This window comes from Mesocricetus auratus, unplaced genomic scaffold, assembly GCF_017639785.1.
Source record: "Mesocricetus auratus isolate SY011 unplaced genomic scaffold, BCM_Maur_2.0 Super-Scaffold_100003, whole genome shotgun sequence".
NCBI classification, from domain to species: Eukaryota; Metazoa; Chordata; class Mammalia; order Rodentia; family Cricetidae; genus Mesocricetus; species Mesocricetus auratus.
This window is the reverse complement of record NW_024429188.1, coordinates 22,810,014-22,831,246: the sequence shown is the minus strand read 5'-3', so window position 1 is coordinate 22,831,246 and position 21,233 is coordinate 22,810,014. Positions and strand designations below refer to the sequence as shown.

Here is a 21,233-nt window from a genome sequence, read left to right as displayed (position 1 = left end):
CCTTTTAGATATTTGGAAAATGTAGAAAAGTAAAGTATGCTCAAAGATTCACTATCTAGAATCAAACAGCTAACTATTCTGTCTCAGAACTTTATCAGTCCTCATTCCTATTAGTACTATGGGCAGAAACAGAACACACAGCTCAGAAAACCCTAGATTGCATCATTTCCATCAGAAAAACAGTGTGGTAATTCAGAGATAATTTTTGTAGATACATTTTGTTAGCATTAGATATATGTATGGTATTTCAGGAAATACTTTATGTTAGCCTAGAATATGGTTATGAGAATCAATAATCTCTTATTATATATTTTTCCTTTTTTATAGCACTGAGGCTTGAAGTAGAGCCATATATATATATATATATATATATATATATATATATATATGTGTGTGTGTGCGTGCGTGTGTGTGTGTGTGTGTGCGTGTGTGTGTGTGCGTGCGTGCGTGCTCTATCACTGAGCTATGTCATCAAGCCCTAATAATCTTATTTTAACTAGTGAAGAGAGATTTAAAGTGTTGGGTACCACTAGGTTTAGGTTTATTTTTTTAATATGAATAACAAAAACAGAATGGAAACATTCTCACATGAGAGTTAATAAAGAGTAACACTTAGTTCTTTTTTCTCTATTTCTTTCTTTGCAAAAGACAAATGAACATCTGCCGGCCACAGAGGATAATTCTGTTCAATCAATTTATTTTTAACCAATAGTATATATGAACTAAGAAAGACACTGTTTCTGTCTTCAAGTTTATCATCTGATGAAAGTTAGATATTGTTATTCATAGGATATAACTGTCCCAAAAGGTGTGTGAAATGCTATGCACAGAACGATGAGGAACTCTACCTCTGCTCACACAATAGTGAATTATGCATCAAAACAGAGGATAAAAGAGCATAATGCAAGTGATTAGTTTAATCTTTTCAGAAAAAGTTAAACAATGAATGTGTGGGAAAGTAAAAGACCAACAGCAAGGTGTCACACTTAATTTAAACCATAGCAGGAACAGCATTACAATAAAGATTCAGTATCGAAGAAGACATAAACACTTGTGAGAAATCAGAAAAGCTTCATGAATGAAGTAGCATTTCTCAAAGTTCTTAAAGGATAGGACATAATTTTAATAAGGCATAGATGAAAGCTACACAGGGCATATTGTACAGAGGTATCATAAGATGAGTAACTAAACTAAGATCTGTTTCACTAACGATAATTTATCTGTATGAGTTAGAGTACTGTTAATACACATGGGAGTTCTTGAGCTGGAATGCCATCTTAGCTCCTTTGAATCCCATAGGAAGGAATTAGCAATTCATTTTTAAATAACAAAATGGGCTTAGATTTGTGTTGACTAGTTGTGATTAAAACAGGATGTCATCACATTATTATTAAGAGGAAATTACACTTAATGTTTCTTTTAAGGAACAACAGAACTAGGTACAAGTTTGGAATGTGGAAAAAACCCAAGAACATAAGATTTTGTTCTAAAGTAGATGACACATCAAACAGGACATGTGATGGGAAAATGAGAATGAGGTAGAAGTAGTTGTGACAAATGTCATGAGCTACCAAATTTTAAAATACAGAAGCTGGTAATGTATGAGCAAAATGTCCTAAGAGGGCACACCATATCGTCTAAACAGAGTATATAGTGGGTGGAGGGAACAAAAAGTCCTTCTGTGTTCTAAGTACATTTGGAGCATTTTAGTAATTTTATGTTTGGTCAAGACAGTATGTACTTAAAATTCAGCCTGTACAATAATGTCTTCTCTAGTCTACTTAATGTTTTCTAATCTCTAAATTGCAAAACTTAAAACTAATTATTGCCTCATAATAACATACTGAAGGAGAATGTTCGACTAAAGAACAAAGTTATTTGAAAAGTCCTATTGAGAATACCAACAAGTCTTTGAGGGCAATAAGAGAATGGAGTATGTTTTATATAAAGTAACTGTCAATAGCAGACATTCATGAAATCTGCTGAAAAGCAAGAAATCAATTAAGTACTAGTTACATGGCAGGCTCTTAAAATCACAGAATGTGTGGGCTAGCCACATCTGACATGTACTGCATTTCTCTGCAGAAAAATGTAAATTCACTAGAATTTCCACATTCTTCTCAAAATAATAGTTGAAAGTTAAGAATAAAGGTGTATTGTATAATCTGTGAATTCTAAACACAGAAAACTATTTTTACCTCACTTTATATATAACTTTTGTTCAAAATTTCTTTGTGCATTGCCTTTTCAAATAAAAACACTGACTATGTGTGAGTTAAGCAAAGATTACTTGATGATCTCCAAGGATTTCAAGCAAAATCATAGTTGTCATTTTGAATTGTCATCTTAGTTTATAAAAACAACAAAGTGTTAGCCCACTACTCAATAAACAGCAACTTCTACTTCACAAATATACTTGAAAACATTTTCAAATTTGATATAACAAAATAGCAATAAGTATGAATTCCTTTAGTGTAAAAATAAAAAATAAAAGCGATGAATTTCATTTTAATTTCACAATATTCTAATTGTTTTTGGTCTCATGTAAAAAAAGATTAAATAACACATAATATAATTACCACAGATTTTTACCATATAATAGTAAAGTATTAATAATTATGCATTACTTTGTGCACATAGACTGTCAGAAAACAAATGCCTAGAGATAGAGTAACACTCTAGAAAATATATGTTTATGTTATCTTTTTGTGATTGTAAATTATTCGTTTGTTTTTATTGGTCCCTGTTTGTATTCTAAAGAAAGGGCCTGGAATTGGATGAGTTGAGAGGTGAGGGGATCTGGAAGGAGTAAGAGGAACTATGATCACAATATAGTGTATAAAAAGATTTCTAATAAATAAAATGTTTCTGATAAGCCATAACAACAGGAAACATTAGCTATAAAGTTATGTTATTGCTATTACCTCTATTCCCTAGAGCAATGCACGTCACCAAAACCACCTAGAAAAATTTGCAAAGATGCAAGATCTTGGGCCCTATCTATAATATATTTGCAGTGGGTCCCAAACACTTAAATTTGTAACAACTTCATGATGTCAAACAGCAGTTGGTCACACTGAAATCCACTGCTCTGGAACATAGACCAATAGCTATGAGTGAAATTTGGCTTATTTTTAATGAATCAAATTCTAATGGATCCTAAACACACTCATGCATTTATGCCTGCCTGCTGTATTTGCCTTAAAATAAGAGAGACACTTGTGATAGATACAATCTAGCCTACAAAGTCTTAAATATTCAGTATCTGGATGGCCAGAATGATATGATGGAAATCATGGCTCTTTATGGAAAATATTTATTAATCTGCACTCTCAAGATACTATGCATCTGTTTTCTAGTTGAGATTTTTTAAAAAAATAATACAAAGGGACACAGACTATTTGAGTACTTGTAAGCCAATGTTTCCCATGATCTTATAAAAATGAAGTTAGGTATTCCAATTCATTTTATATCTTCAGATAAACAAACTTATGATTCATGTATACTTTTCCAATACATGATTTTCTTTTTAAGGATCATTTGCTCATTTTTCAAGTATAAAACAGCTAGTAATTTAACCAAAGGAAACACTGTCAGCCAATACCTGCTGCACAATTGTTGTTAGTTCCAAGCAGAGTTGTATGACGTTATTTCTTGTGACTGAATAGTCTGTCACAGCAGCGAATGGTGACCTACAAAGGGAAAACAAAGATGGTGGCCATTAAAAATGAAATAGTATAACAAACAAAATATTTGGGACTCATTTAGATTAAAATGAGTGAAATTAAGAATTAAAATTTAGAAATATGTAATTTTCTTTCTATCTATCAAACTTTTCTTTATAGATTCACTAATATTTAGTTGTTTGATGCTTTTTTTACTATATCTAATACAAAACAGCAGAAAATGAAAGCTTAATCAAAAACAGTACTCCAGTATTTACTTTCCAAAGAAACCCAACAATTTAATGACATTTACCTGAAATTCTCATAATTAAAGGCTATCAATAGTAATAAACTGGGTTACTGATGGCTTACTATATGTGAATTACTATTCTAATTCGTAATATACATACAAACTTAATATTCACAATAACTGTTATAAAATAGGCATTCCTTTAATATTTCCATTTTACAAAAGAGAAAAACAAAGGTAAATAAATATTTAGTGACTTGTCTGAGAAACAGAATGAGTGAATGTGGAAAATCGTGTGGGAGAGCTAATGTTCAGAACAGAAATCTGAATCCAGAGCCCACAGTCATATGCAATTAAACACTAACATAAATTTACCTAGGGGTTATCATTACTCCAATCTCTTTTAAGGACAATGAATTCAAGGAATTGTTCATTTCATCTAAGCTGACAATTTTATATATAAAAAATTTTAAAACAAGACACTTAGCAATATTTAATGGTGGTAGCTAAACCTTACAAATCAAATATATACCAAAAAATCAAATTGTTGACATTTGTTCATCATCATTCATAAGGGAATTTTATACTTAAAAAGTAATTAAATTTTAGTTAATGAAATGAAAACAAAATCATATACATTACAGTGCACTTTAAAGATTCACAACTGTGGTCATGGATACTAATCTTTTCACTTTTCTAGCATTTAATTATTGTGCTTTGTTATTATATGTGTATACTTTTCAGGACATGGAACATGGAAAGATGGTTTCAGCAGTTAAGAGTACTTACTGCTATTCCGGAGTACTTGGTTCAATTCCCAAAACCCGCATGGTGGCTCACAACTCCATTTCGAGGAGATCTAATATTTTATTCTGGCCTCTGTGGGCACTACATGTGCAGGGTGTGCAAACATGCATATAAATATAGCATTCTTACACATAAAATAACAATAAATGTTATAAAATTTTTTTTGGTTTTTTGAGACAGGGTTTCTCTGTATTGTTTTGGAGGCTGCTCTGTAGACCAGGCTGGCCTCGAACTCCCAGGGATCCGCCTGCCTCTGCCTCCCGAGTGCTGGGATTAAAGGCGTGTGCCACCAATGCCCGGCTAAAAAATATTTTTTAAAGATTTCAGGATACACCAAAAAAGGGGGTTTGTGGAATGTTAGAATAAACTCCTGCTATGTAGAATACATATTTTCTTTGAAAACTAAATATATAATAAACACATACCCACTAACAATATCTAACAGAAGTTTATATTGCTCATCAGGAAAATAAATATTTCTCATCTAACACACTGTAAATAACATTCTACTACATTTAAGTTGGTATCCATATGGTCTAATATTTCTATGGGCCAAGGAGAAATACTGATGAGATATTCCTACAACCCAAGACAGAGGAGGGAGCAAAGTCCAAGTTCCCCAATGTACTGTTAGGATTTAGAATTTTGTCATAATATTCTTTTCCCATAATCACTGAAGATTAAACATTTATTCACAGAAAAAGGTAAAAGAGAAAACTATCCTGCAGCTTTTCTCACATTATATTCAACCAAATAATTCACAAATATCCTGGTTTCCTAATCTACCACATGCTTTATCCTATTTAATCTCTAACAACATCTGCCCTTATTGACAATTGCATTTTTTTCCTTCAAATTCTTTTTTGGTTGTTCCTACAACACTACTTTCACAAATGCCTTTTTTTCTGATTATACTTCTATAATTGTTTTCATTAGCTGAACTTATTTTTTTTTGATTACTCTGCATTGCTCTAACTGTCCCGGGTCTCCCTCTGTTGACAAGGCTGGTATTGAACTCAGTTCCTGCCTCTGCCTCTCTCTGTCTCTCAAGTTCTAGGATTAAAGGCAAGTGCCACCATGCCCATATTGAGCTAAACTTCGAATCATTTTTCAATTGTTGATGGATCACAGGGCTCTTTTCTTATCCCACATCTATTACCTCAAAAACATTTTATAAAGTGTACAGTACAAACAAAGATCTTTTCTAGATGACTATGATATTATTGAGCAAAGTATAAGAAAAATCGCTGCTGTCTTGAACAACATATTATAGAAAGAACAGTCAGTAAGAACAATAGGTCTAGTTTATAAGTGGAGTCATATGGTATGTACGGAGGTCTAAGATTTTGAAAATCAAGTAGGGAAATCAAAATATATTCTAATATTTTTCATACATCTCTTATTGGATAGTGTGTTTGTCAATTTTGATTATTCACTGAGTCAGCCAAGTCAGATATGGCTTATTCATTCCAAATATCCTCATTTTCTGATCCTCCAGCTTTTATTTGCTCCTAGGCCTTATTTATCTACCCAAACAACTTGAACATTCTCCCATTCTTATTATTGTTTCACTAATTAAAATCTCGTAGCAGTGGAGAAGACAAACCATATAGTCAGATTGTCAGGATCTATCAAGTTCTAGCCCCATTTACTCATCATTTGCTTTTAATTTAACCAGGCTAAATCCTCATTTGTCTACTTTTGACTAAATAAGTATGCCTAAAGTTATTTATGCCAAAGAGTCACCACCATGATTATCATAAGAATCATTATCAGTAGTAGCAGTAATTCCTTTTTCTACCATTGGTTTTCTCCAATCTTCTGCAACATGCAATCTTTGGAATTCACAAAACAGAACAAAGTGTTAGTAAGTATTAGTAAGGTCAAAAATTTATTTTTTCATTTTGTTTTACTTTATTTATTTCTTGCTTTTTTTGAGACAAGGTCTCAGTAGATAACTTTGACTGGCTGCCCTGTGTAGACCAGGCGCTGATCTGGAACTCACAGAGATCAACCTGCTTCCCAAGTGCTGGGATTAAAAGCATGTGCCACCAAGTTCAATATTTTTTCTTTTAAGTCAAGCTGATAAAAGCAAAATTAATAATCAAGCCTGTCTGTTGTTGGATTTTTCTATGATGAAAAATAAAAAGCATTCATTTCTTTTTTCAATTCATAAAAGTCTCTGTAGAACTTAAAATTTATCACAATTTATCTTTTTGTGTTACTGTTAGGTACTTATTTAATTTTTATGGTCAAAATACCAAATAGCCTCCAGGTTAACTGAATACTGCTATGTGATATAGTACAAAATGCACACTAAACTATTTTCTTTAGGCTTTTTGTCATATTGTCACTTGCTATGAAATAAGCATATAACATTCATTGGATGACTGCATGGATTGCTGTGGGTGTTTGTACATGGAGGTGAACTGATGCTTATCAAGAGTTGTATTGATGATAAAATGTAATAATATATAATACAACAGAATCTCAAAAACCTACATAGTAAAAATCAGAATATGTATACTCACACCTACCATTAGGAAACAAAAGCATTCTCTAATATCTCCATGCAATAGCATAATGAAAAGAAAATATAATGGAATTTACTTAAATCATTTTATTTTGGGATGAAGAAATGTACAGTTGCAGGGCAAATAACAGTGACAGAAAGTAAAACTAAAACTGATGTGTTATTTAAGCATTAACAGTTAAGCCATATCTTACTGACCAGAGGCAATATTTACTATATATGAATATATGGAGGTTGTTTTAGCTTAGAGCACCATTCCTTCGTGAAGGGACGGGTAGGAATTCAAGATGTGAACGTGGAGGCAGGAAATGAAGCAGAGGCAATGGAGAAGTGATGCTTATACTGGCTCAGTCTCCATGGTTTGCTCACCCTGCTGTCTTTTTTTAATTTATTTACTTATTTTTATTACATATACAGTGATCTGTCTGCATATTTGCCTGCACACCAGAAGAGGGCACCGGATCTCATGATAGATGGTTGTGAGTCTCCATGTGGTTGCTGGGAATTGATCTCAGAACCTCTGGAAGACCAGTCCAGGGGCTTTTAAATTTTGCGCCATCTCTCAGGCCCCTTGCTGCTCTCTTTTTTATGGTGCAATTTAAAATATGTTATTAATTGAAAGCTATATGATTACCCCACAGCCAACATTATCCTAAATGAGAAAAACTGACAATCCCATTACATTCAGGAACAAGATAAAGCTGTCCATTATCCCCACTCCTTTTCATTACAGTGCTAAAAGCACTAGCTGAAGCAATAAGGCAAGTGTAAGAGGAAAAGAAGAGGTCAAATTGTTTCTATTTGCAGATGATATACATGATATATTGTAATTCTACAAGAAAATGCTAGAAACAATATTTAGCAAAATGGCAGGGTGTAAAATCAACTTACAAAAATTTGTATTCTTATTAGATATCAACAACAAGCACACTGGCAAAGAGACCATGGGCATACTCCCATTTACAATAGCATTAAAAATAATAAAATATCTTCGATAAAACCAAAAAGGGAGTTAAGAGGAAGTGGAAGACCTCTACAGTGAAAAATTCAAATCTTTGAAGAAAGACGTTGGGAAAGACACTAGAAAATTAAGATACCCATATTCATGAATCAATAAAATTAATATTGTGCAAATGACCATCCTACCAAAAGCAATTTACTGATTCAATTAAATATCAAAATAGCCACACATTTTTTCACAGAAATAGAAAAAAATCACCCTAAAATCCACATGGAACTGCAAATTACACTGAATGGCCAAAGCTATTCTGAGCAAAAAGAATACTGAAGGGGTTTCCTATTACAGACTTCAGGTTGTACCTTCTAGTAATGTCAGGAGCTGCACCCACAAACTCTCACCAACATGACTGCTTAAACATGAGACATGCCAAAGTGAATAGGGAAAATCCCACAAGGCTCCAACTCTACACAACAAACTACAGGCACCTAAAGAATGCTGAAAATGCGAGAAATTGTCTTCCCCGAGGAACAATACACCAACTTGTCCAATACCAAACTGTCAGTCTTGAAGCAAACATACATATAAGTAACATTACTCAGACAGAGCGTGTTGTATTTAGGATTATATATGTATGTACATATACAGATATGCATGCGATAAGAGCTAATTAAAAAAGAGGCCATAAATTTGAAAGAGAGCAAGGAGGGAGGGGAGGGTATATGGGAATGTTTGGAGGGAAGGAAGAAATATTACATGGGAATGTTTGGAGGGAAGGAAGAAATATTGATATAATATTATAATAAAAAATAAAACAATAAAGCAGTAAAATACTATAAAACATGGTATTAGCAATAAAACAGACATGTAGAAAAATAGAACAAAAGAGAAGGCTCAAACATGAACAAACATAACTTCAGCCACTTAAAATTTGACAAAGATGCCAAAAACATTCACTGGAGAAGAATAACTATCTTCAACACATGGCACTGGGAAAACTGGGTGTCTGCATCTGAAAGACTGAAATTAGACTCGTATCTATTACCTTGCACGAAAATACAAATGGGTCAAAGACCTAAATCTGAAACCTGAAAATTGCTGGAAGAAAACAGGCAGTGGCCTACATGATACAGGTGTAGGAAAGTACTTTCTGACTAGGACTTCAGTTGTCCAAGAATTAGACCAACAATTGACAAGCAGAACTTCTTTAAAATAAAAAGATACTGCACAGGTAAAGGAACAATCAACAGGGTGAAGAGGAAGACCACAGAATGGGAGGGAATCTTTACCCGTAACACATCTGACAGTGGATTAATATCCAGATTATATAAAGAAATTTTTAAAAAATCACAAACTCGGGCTGGAGAGATGGCTCAGCCGTTAAAGGCTAGGCTCACAACCAAAAAAAATCACAAACTCATTTTAAAAGTGGACCTTGGCACTGGACGATGTTCTCAATAGAAACAAATATCTAAGAAATATCTCTTGGCTCACCACCCTCAGCAACTGGGAATTGCAAATTAAAACAATTTTGAGGTTTCATCTCACCCAAGTCAGAATGGCAAAGACCAACAAAACAACTCACATCACCCACTGTTAGTAGAAATACAAACTGGTACAGCCAGACTAGAAGTAAAAAACTAAAAATAAACCTACCACATAACCAACTATACCACTCCTTGGCATATGCCCAAAGCACTATTTATTGTCGTCCTATTTACAGTCTATATTTTAAAAATTAGACCCTGGTAAATTATTCAGTCCCAAGTGGTCATCTCCAAACATGTATACATTTGAACAACATTAAATGGACTCAACATTTAATTACATTTGTTTGTGTGTGTCTCTGTGTGTGTGTGTGCACATGTATAGACATCTAACAAGAATAATTAAAGAAGCCATGAAGTTAAGAGGGACGTGGGAAGAATTAGAAGGAGGAGAGTGTGGAGTAGAAATGACATAACTATAGTTCTAATATATGAAATTCTCAAAACATGTTAGAAATACATTTAAACAATTGATCAGTGTAGTTTAAATAGGCATAACTAAAATTTCATAATGTTATACTATGTTGAAAATATACTTTTATTTATTTTTTCAAAATCTTGTAGTATATAGTTTAGTTTCCAAATCAGGATTGAATACTATAACTATATATTATGTATTGATATAATTTAGATGATATAGAGCTAGGTAAAATCAACTTCTACTTTACGAGTACAAAACATAGCTTGCATTGGGGTACTTGGGAGACTGAAGCAAGTGGATCTCTGTGCTTTCCAGGACAGCCAAGATTATATAGTGAGTCCTTGCCTCAAAAAATAAATAAACAAATAAACAAAGTATGAAAACTTTATTTTAAATATAAGGTCTCATTTTTACTTTTATTTATTTTAAAGGACACAGTCAACAAGACAAAACAGCAGCCCACAGAATTGAAAAAGAGCTTCAGCAACCACACAAATGACAGAGGGCTGATTTCCAAAATATACAAAGAGCTCAAGAAGCTAGTCACCAAAACACCAAATAATCCAATTTAAAAGTGGGGTACAGAATAAGAGAATTCTCAATAGATGAATCTAAAATGGTTGAAAGACACTTAAGAAATTGCCCAACATCCTTAGCCAACAGGGAAATGCAAATCAAAACAACTCTGAGATGCCATCTTGCACCTACCAGAATGACTAAAATAAAAAACACCAGTAACAGTTTATGCTGGAAAGGATGTGGAGAAAGGGAATACTCCTCCATAACTGGTGAGAGTGTAAACTCACCTGGCCACTTTGGCAATCAGTATGGTAGTTTCTCAGGAAAATGGGAATTAGTATACCTCAAGATACAGCAATTCTACTCTCAGGTATATACCAAAAGGATGTGCATTCATACAACAAGGTCTCATTTTTTAAAAAGCCAATTTGTATCTCACTGATGTTCCTTGTTGGAGGAATTTTGGCAAGGGTATATTATCAGAATTTCTTCTAAGATTATTCAATCACAATCCAGGGTAATGAAAATAGAGAACTCATTTAGTCTATTTTAATTGCAATCCAAGATCAGGACAAGATCCAATCAAATATAAAAATTTAATATTTTCCATTTCAGATTATTAATTTTATGATATGATATACATTCCAAGAGAAATGTACAAAATCAGGGCAAGGAATCAATCAGTGCATGCTAACATCTACTTACTCATTGCTCTTTCAATACGGTCATTACCAAAAGGAATGAAGAAATCCAGGAGAAACTGTACATGTTGTTACAACAGGCAAACAGTAATTTTGTTTATAAAACAGCAAAGGGATTTTGTGCTTGATAGAGATAAATTAGTGATTGTCTATTTATCTACATAATAATGGCACAAAACTATTATGAATCATAACCAGATATTAATTATTTTTATTCCTCTGCATAATGTTTTCAAAAGAAAATGCTCTGGTACAAACTGATGCATGAAGGGGAGTTACTTAAGAAACATGGAGAAGAGTGTACCTGTCCAACCAAGCAAGGAGACTCTTGGCTGCTCCAATCAGATCCACAACTGAGGTCAGAAAGTCATTTGGCAATTTTCTGCTGGTCCTTCCATCATAATGACCACTCCTTCTCCTTCCTGTTATGAAGTTCTGTAGATTTTTGGCGGATGCATTCAACTTGTGAGAAAGGGTTTTTAGATTTTCTGTTTCTAAGCCATAATTCTGAATAATAAAACAGAGAAAAATATATTTAAAGTCAATATTCACTTTATTTTAAGAAGTACTGATATAAAAAAGAATTTACAGAGGTAAAGAATTGCTAGGTAATGGCAGTGGGACAATGTTAGAATTACAAATGAATAAAATAGATTTCTGACTTAGTGGAGCTCACAGTCAAATGCCTGCTTGGGTATATCAAGGAAAACAATTATAATAAAGATTTGCTAGCAAGTTTTTATATCAACTTGAAACAAACTGAGAATAGGGAACTTCAAATGAGAAAATGACTTCATAATCTCTGGCTGTCCACAGGAAATCCTGCACTGGTGGTCCTGGGTGCTATGAGGTAATAGGCTGAAGCCAAAGCAATAGTGGCACATATCTTTAATCCTAGGATGTGGGAGGCAGAGGCAGTTGGATCTCTGTGAGTTCAAGACCAACCTGGTCTACAAAGCATACTCCAGGACAGCCAGGGGCATTAACACAAAGAAACCCTGTCTCTAAAAACAAATGGAAGGAAGGAAGGAAAAGAGGGAGGGAGGGAGGGAGGGAAGGGGGGAGGGAGGGAGGGAGAGAGAGATTGAGGGACAGAGGGAGGGAAGGAAAGACTGAAAGAAAGAAAAAGAAAATAGGCTGAGCAAACCACAAAAAAACAAGCCTGTAAGCAGGACTCCTTAATGGCCTCTGTATCTGTTCCTGTTCACAAGTTTCTGCCCCTGTTTGAGTTTCTGCCCTGACTGCCTCAATGATGAACTGTGATATGAAAGTATAGCAAAAACAAACAAACAAATAACAACCCTTTCCTCCCCAAGTTACATTTGGTCATAGGGTTTCATCACAGCAATAGAAATCCTAAACTAGATAGATGTTATTGAAAGAATTTCTTCAAGAACACAAAAACTGCTATATGAGATATACTGCCCTATTTATTACCTATATGTTCATAGACTTGGCCACTAAAATGTGCACTAGGAATCAGTCATGATTTAGAATGAATTCAATATAGTCTAGTCTAAACGAATTAGGATTAAATCCATATCTCTTTTATTTATATACATGTAAAATATTATGTATGAAAGAAATGAAGGAATACATTTATCATTTTAGAAAATAAAGTTGACTAAATCTTCATTAGAAACAAATTCTCATCAAACGCCTAACTAAAAATTCAACCTTAACACCATAAATTTTACAATGTCTATTTCATTTTAATGAGTCCTTAATTTGAATGAGCCATGCAGCAGGTATTCAAATTAACAACACTTTTCTTTGTAAATATTGAATTCTAAAATGTTTGCTTTAATGAAAGTTTTTAGAAAGCAGATTATTTTGAATAAGTTAAGCAATTATGGTTTAAAGAAACAAAATCTTAGCAACTCCAGACATGTTTTCCATACAAATATCTATTATATGAAAAGTATATGTAAGAGGAAATGAAAATCACTCTTATCCTGATTTTCCCTTATAATTCTATAATTAATTCCCAATAAAAATACATTGCCAGCACACAAACTAAGGGCTACAAAATACACTGTTCACACTTTATGCTTTTACTGTTACAGATAATATTTGTAGTTTAAGAATGATATAGTATCACAGCTTGAAAGAGTTAATGAAACTCTAAATCATAAATATCTACTTTTTTGGAATAACATTGTACATATAATTAGTATATATGATGCTCAATTGTACTAGAACAGAAAATTACTGGATAAATTCTTAATCTTTGTTAGCAGCTACAGTAACTGTTCCCCATAAGCACTAGCTTCAAAGCAACAGAGATAAAAACCAGCACAGCTTAAAAGAAACAAAAGGAATTTGGCAATTTTTCTATCTTATTTACACTAGGAACAGAAACTTCAGAATCAAAGACAACGTAAATATGAAAATACTTACTATGTAAATAGAAGAACCTATAGTTCTTTGGAAGTTTTTTTCACTAAGACATTAATTTAATGTCCTGTACATGCTAACTACTACACAGAAAATTAAAGAAAAATGCTACTAACTAGGCAAGAAAATCTTCCTTGGAAGAGACAACTGGACAACCATAGAACTAAGTAAAATTTACATGTCAGTATTTTTGTATGTATGTGACCTTTCTTATTGTCATATATAATCATATAATATCATGCAAACCAACACTTTCATTTTTCCCTCATCACTCCATGTTCCTTCATACTTGTCTTTAGACATGAAATTACTTCTTTCCAGATAACTTTTTAAAAAATTGATGTACTACTACACTAGTTCATTTTTAATTTAAAGTTTTTGTTTTTATTTCATGTGATGTATATGGGTATTTTGCCTGTATGTATTTCTGTGTACCAATGTGAGCAATGCCTGCAGAGGTCAGAAGTGGGTATCAGTTCCTCTGGAATTGGAATCATAGAAGGAACCTTCTATGATGCTGGAATCTTACTCTGGAAGAGAAGCCAGTGCTCCTAACACTTATGCCATCTCTCTATCCCCCAACTAACATCTTTTTTTTGCTCAGAAATCATCTTCCCAATGAACAAGAGCAATGCAAACATCACCTACACTTTCGACATCCTTCAGTAATGTTTCCTAGAGTTGCTTTTAAATCTATATTGTCTTTACCAACTTTTGTCTTCCTTAATGGGATATTGGGGGTACAGACCATGTATTTTTCATGTTGGCATTTGCCCTGGTAGCATATTTGAAGATGAATGTACACTTGTTGAAAGAAGATATAAATAGAAGAAAAGGAAAACAGCATAAATCAGTGAGGTAAGACAGATTTCTATTTCTAACAGTGAATTCCTGATCTAGTCAGCTCAATTTGTTGATGAGGTAGTTTGCCTCCCAAATTTAAAATGGAAATGTAGGTACAATAGAATTCTATGCTCATAAATTTACTTTATAGTTACTAGAAAACATCTGTTGGATTCACTGGACAATGTCTATACTTCTGACTAGCTAATATGTAGCCACTTGGAAAGGATGCAAAGAAGTCCATTATCTTCAGTATATTACCAGATGACTGCTGAACAAACACAGAAAAACTAAAGGAATTGAATATTTTGGCATTATTTTTTCTCTGTACCAACTTCCAGAAAGTGTAACTACATGATGAAGTATTCAAATTATGCAACAATAAGATGCTGAAGCTTGAAGGGTAGACATAACAAAGCTTAGCATATGAAAAATTCAGCACAGCTGTAGGACTCAATTTTAAAAATAGCCAACACCTAACCTATGATACTGTTTTTAAAGTTTAGGTTAGCCAACCTTATATGTGAGCCAAACTCCAAATGTCTACAAGTCTAGATGAACCTCCCCTAATTTTGTCAATCATGCCATCTTTTCTTCATCCAACTGATAGTGCAAGAGTCTGTCACACATGAGGAGCAACTGTTATCAGATACATACAAATACATGTGCGTGTGTGTGTGTGTGTGTGTGTGTGTGTGTGTATGAACATCAAGTTCTGAAACACTGAACTATCAATGCCATAAGATGCAGCAAACATAGACTGCTGGGTTATTAGCCCTCTACAGTCTACTTCTACCTCTGCAGCAACTTCAGGGCCAGCCAGATATGAATTTGGAGATTAGTCTTCTAAAGTATGCTTCCATTTTATTACCATTAGTACAGTCTTTTGCTTTAGGCATAATTGCTTCAACCAGATTCAGGCAGATTGTGAGTCCATATTCTGGTCTTAAGCAATCAACCTCAATTATCTCCCTCCCTCCCTCCCTAACTCTCTCTCTCACTTTCACTCTCTCTCTCTCTCTCTCTCTCTCTCTCTCTCTCTCTCTCTCTCTCTCTCTCTCTCTGTGTGTGTGTGTGTGTGTGTGTGTGTGTGTGTACATTATTTCATCTATATGGAATACTATTCTCTTGCTTCTTCTACCTGCCAATCATGCTCATCTTCCATTAGATTATGTACTATGCGCCCATGTAGCTCAGTAAAAACAGTTATTTTATTTTTTCTGTATTTCTACAATATTTACCACATATTCTATATTTTTGGTCATTACAGCATCAGGATTGATTATTTACATGCTATGTTCCTCAAATATGTTTTAAAAGGGGACAAAAATCAAGGCTTATTCACAGTTGAAAAATTACTATGTATATAAATTGACACTTCAGTTGAACTGTATTTAATTTATCTACTTGATTTCATTAGTCATCATCTCATTACTGTATACTGTGTGCTAGACACTGAATTAGGCACTATAAAAACATAATTCCTCATTTTTCAGATCATTACAAGGAGATGGTATAATTATCTCAGCTTTAAACAAACTATGGCTACAGTGAAATGATTTGCTCATGAGTTTCAGTAACTGGTTAAGTCAATATTCAAATTCAGGCTCTAGCATTATGTAGATCTCATTTTCATCTGTATGCACATAGTTCTCTTGTCTTACAAATAATCAAAAGAATTTAAACAATTCAGATTAGTTTTACCTTACTCTATCTAGAGGAAATCTATTACTACATCTAATATCAGAATATCTAATATGTTATTAAAAGCTGAGGAAGCTTATTTTGACATTCATTTCTCTAGACTTAATAGTCACTGTTTGTTAAATGAAGAAAGTAACCATACAATGTATGATATTTTATTTTCACTGATTATGTGTAGAAATAACATATAATGTGTTTTAAAGCTTTCCAAAAACAAGATAACTTAATATTTCAAATTTTAGAAAAATTTGATTTTACAACTGATTACATATACTTGAATATATATAAACACCAAACACCACTGCTAAGCTCCAACTTATTTTTCACATGGTGAAATAAATTATTACTAGTTAAGGTTAACCTTCTTTGTAATTTTTCACTAATGGATAAAATTTACATAAGAATATACATACTATACTTAGTACAGAAATATACTTAAAAATGAGAAATTTTCCCTATCCACATCTAGATTATATTAAAAGAGAGAGAGAAAGGAAAAGTCAAATAAATGGACAGTGGAAAAGAGACATTAAATTTTTCTTTCCACCTGGTTTCAATCCTTACCAGTGCACACAGAAGGTCAACTGCCTCCAAGATCAGCTCCTGATGGCCAATACGGCTGACTCCCAGATCTTCTAGTTCCTGATGTGTGATGCGTAACAGTTGATCTCCACTGATCTTCTCCCTCTCAAAGTTCTTAATATACTGCTGCAAACAGTCATCAAGACCTACAAAATTAAATTAAAAAGAACAAAATAGGAAAAAAGTGTTGAAATAAACCAGTTGGTGGGCCCGTGAAAAACAAGCAATAACGCCCACCATGTCACAACTGAAATCCATTTTGATACTGGACTAACCAAATAATCCATTTCTTCTCAATCTGTATGTGAGCTGTAGCAAAAATATTAGTTATAGTCTTCATCATTAGATTTCTATTCCTATTCAAACATTCCCAGGTAATCACTGAAAACCTTACTTCTCTTCTAAGTTCTAATTTCAGACAAATATTGAGAAGAATGAATATAAACGGGTTCCCCTACTTCTAGAGTTATCTGTATTACACTGTTTATTTTCTTTAACACTACTTCAGAGGGAGGGGCCTCCATTCTTTCTACATAAGCCTAATGAATCTGTCTTCCTATACTCTATCATAATAGGACTACTTCAATAATTTTCAAACTAAATAGTTTGTTTCAATAAATTTCTATTCTATTACATTTAAAACTTCGCTATCTTAAAGATAAATTAGAAAAAACTTTTTAATTTCCTTCCGGCTGTATTCTCTGCCATCCTTTTTACACCTAAGCAACTTGCCTTTATTTTCTTTTCTTTAAACTGAAATGGATCTCCTAATCTATTATCATTTGGAATTAACTCAAGTTTATACTATATAATCACATTAGATTTTATGCTCTTAAATAAATTTTTTCAAGATTATCCATGGCAATTAATAAGTGATTGGCCAGCCTACAGCCTTTGTCTAATCATCTATAAAAGTAGACTGGTACAAATGGCAAATTGGAAGAATTATCAAGAAAATTCAATAATTACCACAAACTAAGTGGTATTGATTATATCAAAAAGGTAGATAAAGTTTCACAGTGTGCTACATTTTATCAAAAATCATGAGGGAGTAGAAATCATATGCAAGTAGAGGGGCAAAAAGAGATATGGTTAAAACATATATACTAAGTAAACAAAGTCCTGCAACAGAGATATATAGCCCCAAGGGAGAAAAACAGTCCTAAAAGCAGTCTGTTTCCTGACAACATGCAGTTATCTTCAGGTTGCTATATCAAGTGAAATAATTTGAGCCTTCACCAATATTCACATAGCAGTAGTGAAACAAAGAATAATAATATTGGAAGACTACAAACTAACTAAAGTTATTTAAAGAATGTTTAAGAATATATTAATGGAACACATCATCTTGTTTATGATTTCTCTTCATGAGTAAGGAAAAAAGACAGTATTGAATGAGTGAAGTATCTTCAAAATAAGGGAAGAGAGCAGCAAGACACCTGGAAAATATGGATTGTTAGGTTTTCTTTCATTAAGATGTCAGATACTTGAAAGTATTGATATGTAGAAAAGATCCATTTATCTCTATTGAAACAGAGGAAGTGAGGAGGAAATAGTTACAAATGCAGGTAGACTATGATGATAAGATGATGAGAGAACTTCAAACTAAACACTTTAAGACTACTGTATAAATGCATATGAAGGTTCACTGGAAATTTATAAAGCAAAAGCAAAACATGTACATTGGTATTACCATTACAAATGTATGCTTAAGTACCTGAAGAGTCTGTACTAAATAAAGTGTGTGACAGTGTCACAAAGCAAAAGGGGATTTTTATTTGAAAAGGAAAATATCCATGTCAGTAACAGCCCTGAATACTAGTGATGGAAGAGCAAATACAACACAGATCTTAGGAAATGCATTTCTTTAAAGAGCAATATAGGTATACAAACTAATTATTACAACTTGATGCATTAAGGAAACTATTGAAGGCAGCAAAAGTATAAATGGATAGGATGTTCTGGGGAAAGTACATAGGGCCAAAGATATAATGGGCCAGACATCTAAAGATGGCTACAGAAAACTTACCTAAGAATGGGAACAAACATATTTCAGAGAGGAACAAATAACAAGATAGTCAGGATAGACAAGTATTAAATCCAACACAGCATCGCGGTCATATAAGGAATGAAACTATCCTGAATTTGACAATTTGGAGATCATCAGTTATTTTAGCCAAAGGTGTATTATTAAAACAATAAAAACAGAAGTCAGAAAGTGAGGTGCCTAGGTGTAACTTAGAAATGAAAAAGGCAAAGAGCATGCATAAAGAATATTCCTTCAGCAGATTCTAAAGTATTGGTAAGGATTAAGAGTATATAGGGAAGTGTCAAATAAGATCAAAGGGGCTATTGTATCAGTTTTAAACCTTGACCATGTTCCAATGTGTATATGGGCAATACAAATTGGATGTGATCTTTTCAATTTGAAGAGGGAAAGGGTTCTAGGATGGGAGTGTGGACCTAGGAGTAATGGGATGTTATTGTGATTGGGGTGCACTGTACAAAATTCCCAAATAATTATATAAAAATTGCTACTTTGGGAAAAAGAAATTAAAACAGCAAGATTAAATAACTCCCTAAGTATAGTATACATAGTAAGTAACTGACCAGAAAATCAGGACTAAAACCTGATCCTAGAGAATTTGAGATTGGATTTGTTCTGACTACATCAGACTACCTAAAGACTAAAAAAAAAATCCAACAATAAAGTGGATTACATTCTTGCAAAAAAGGCAGAATAATGGGCAGAGAACACTATAGTTATTTATATGAGACAAAATAACATTAGATAACAGAAGCATACTCCTTTTCACACAGGTGAAAACAATGCGAGTTAAAATTACGTAGGACAAAAATGACATGCTGGCATACTTCCAGGAAATGAGAAAACTGTAAAGTACCTGACAGACACACGTTCTAAAGCTGCATTCAAATGAACAAAAGGGAAAATACTGTCTTTAGTCTTTAGACAACACTGAAACCAATACAATACACGCTGACTTGGGAAACTTCTTTATTTTAGTCAATGCCATCATTTAGTCATCCTTCTGCATAAACATAGTTACTCTCTAACAAGTAACACACAATTCAATTTCACATGGATTCTCAAGAAAACCAAATAAAATAGAAAAAGAGGACAAGCTTCTTCTAGGCCTGTACTCAATAACCCTGTCCTAATTTCTTTTGGGAAAAGACTATGCTTTCAGTAGCTTCCTGTTATTTCAGAAGTAGAAATGCTGAGGAGCAATACTACTTTCTATATATCTGTATGTGTGTTCACTGTGTACCAAGCACTAATCTAAGTGTTGTAGAAATATCTTCCCATTTCATTTTTATCAGACTTTTTAATTGCATGTCACTACCTTGATTTTGTAGTAAGCATTGAAAATTTGGGGCCATGCCTATGATTCTGCACTTTACAAATGGTAAGGCAGGGCTCTAAGGCAAGTTTGTTTGCCCTGCTTTCAAATGCTACAGTGAACTGAAAATGGAGGAAAAGTGGAAAGGATTGTTTACAATCCTTCAAAGTAACCATGTTAATGATATCAGTCATTAATGTCAAAAATACTTCCCATTTCTAAAGCTAAAGATCTTGTTAAAACTGTTTACATTATGATTTCTATTAAAACACATTTAATGGTGTCATCTACATATGCAAAATTCAGTAGGACCATGAAAATTGAAAGTAACAAAAATATGGTTATCCAAATAATGGGAGCTAAAATAACAATGATACAAACTAGCACATCCCAATGAAGAATACAGATTTATTAAAGTGTGCAAAGCACTATAACACAAACTCTAAATGGTCTAGAGTTAATGTAAAGGAATAGATATGATTTAAAACAACCAATGGGTAAAAGCAAGTCAATCTTTCATATAAGACTATCTATTCTTGATGTTTAACTGAGCAAAAGAATTTCTTAAAGAAATATATACTCCCTACACCTAACCTGGGCAACACAAGAGACCCAACCCTATTGGTGGAGGTATGGCGAGACAGATCCAAAGAAATGAGTGTGGGAAACCTAGCCCCACCCCTCATCTGCCATATGGTGGCAGGGACTGGAAAGAGATATTCCCTGCCATCAATGCTAAGGCAGGTAGGTGGGAGAGTTGACCCTGTGGTCATAAGAGCAGGAGAGCTGTCCCTGACCACCACCATCTACCACACTTGGAAGAGCAGGCTCTGCACTTCGCCAGGGCAGCATAATGGAGCCAACACTGTCAGCACAGTTGTGCGTATAGCCAGCCCCAAAGTAAGCAAGCAAGGGAGCACTACTCCCATCAATCATCTGTCCTG

General features: G+C 33.6%; 1 protein-coding gene across 5 annotated transcripts in view; it reads right to left on the bottom strand.

The window, feature by feature from the left end:
- The window catches only part of Cnksr2 (connector enhancer of kinase suppressor of Ras 2), a 222,923-nt gene that overhangs the window by 162,785 nt on the left and 38,905 nt on the right, over nucleotides 1–21,233 (bottom strand). For all 5 annotated transcript variants that reach the window (XM_005074247.4, XM_021229609.2, XM_005074246.4 and 2 more), the window contains exons 2-4: nucleotides 16,910–17,073; nucleotides 11,706–11,908; nucleotides 3,605–3,692 (exon numbers count right to left, since the gene is read on the bottom strand). In XM_005074247.4, coding sequence (XP_005074304.1) covers nucleotides 3,605–3,692; nucleotides 11,706–11,908; nucleotides 16,910–17,073 — 455 coding nt within the window. The remainder of the gene's footprint in view (nucleotides 1–3,604; nucleotides 3,693–11,705; nucleotides 11,909–16,909; nucleotides 17,074–21,233) is intronic.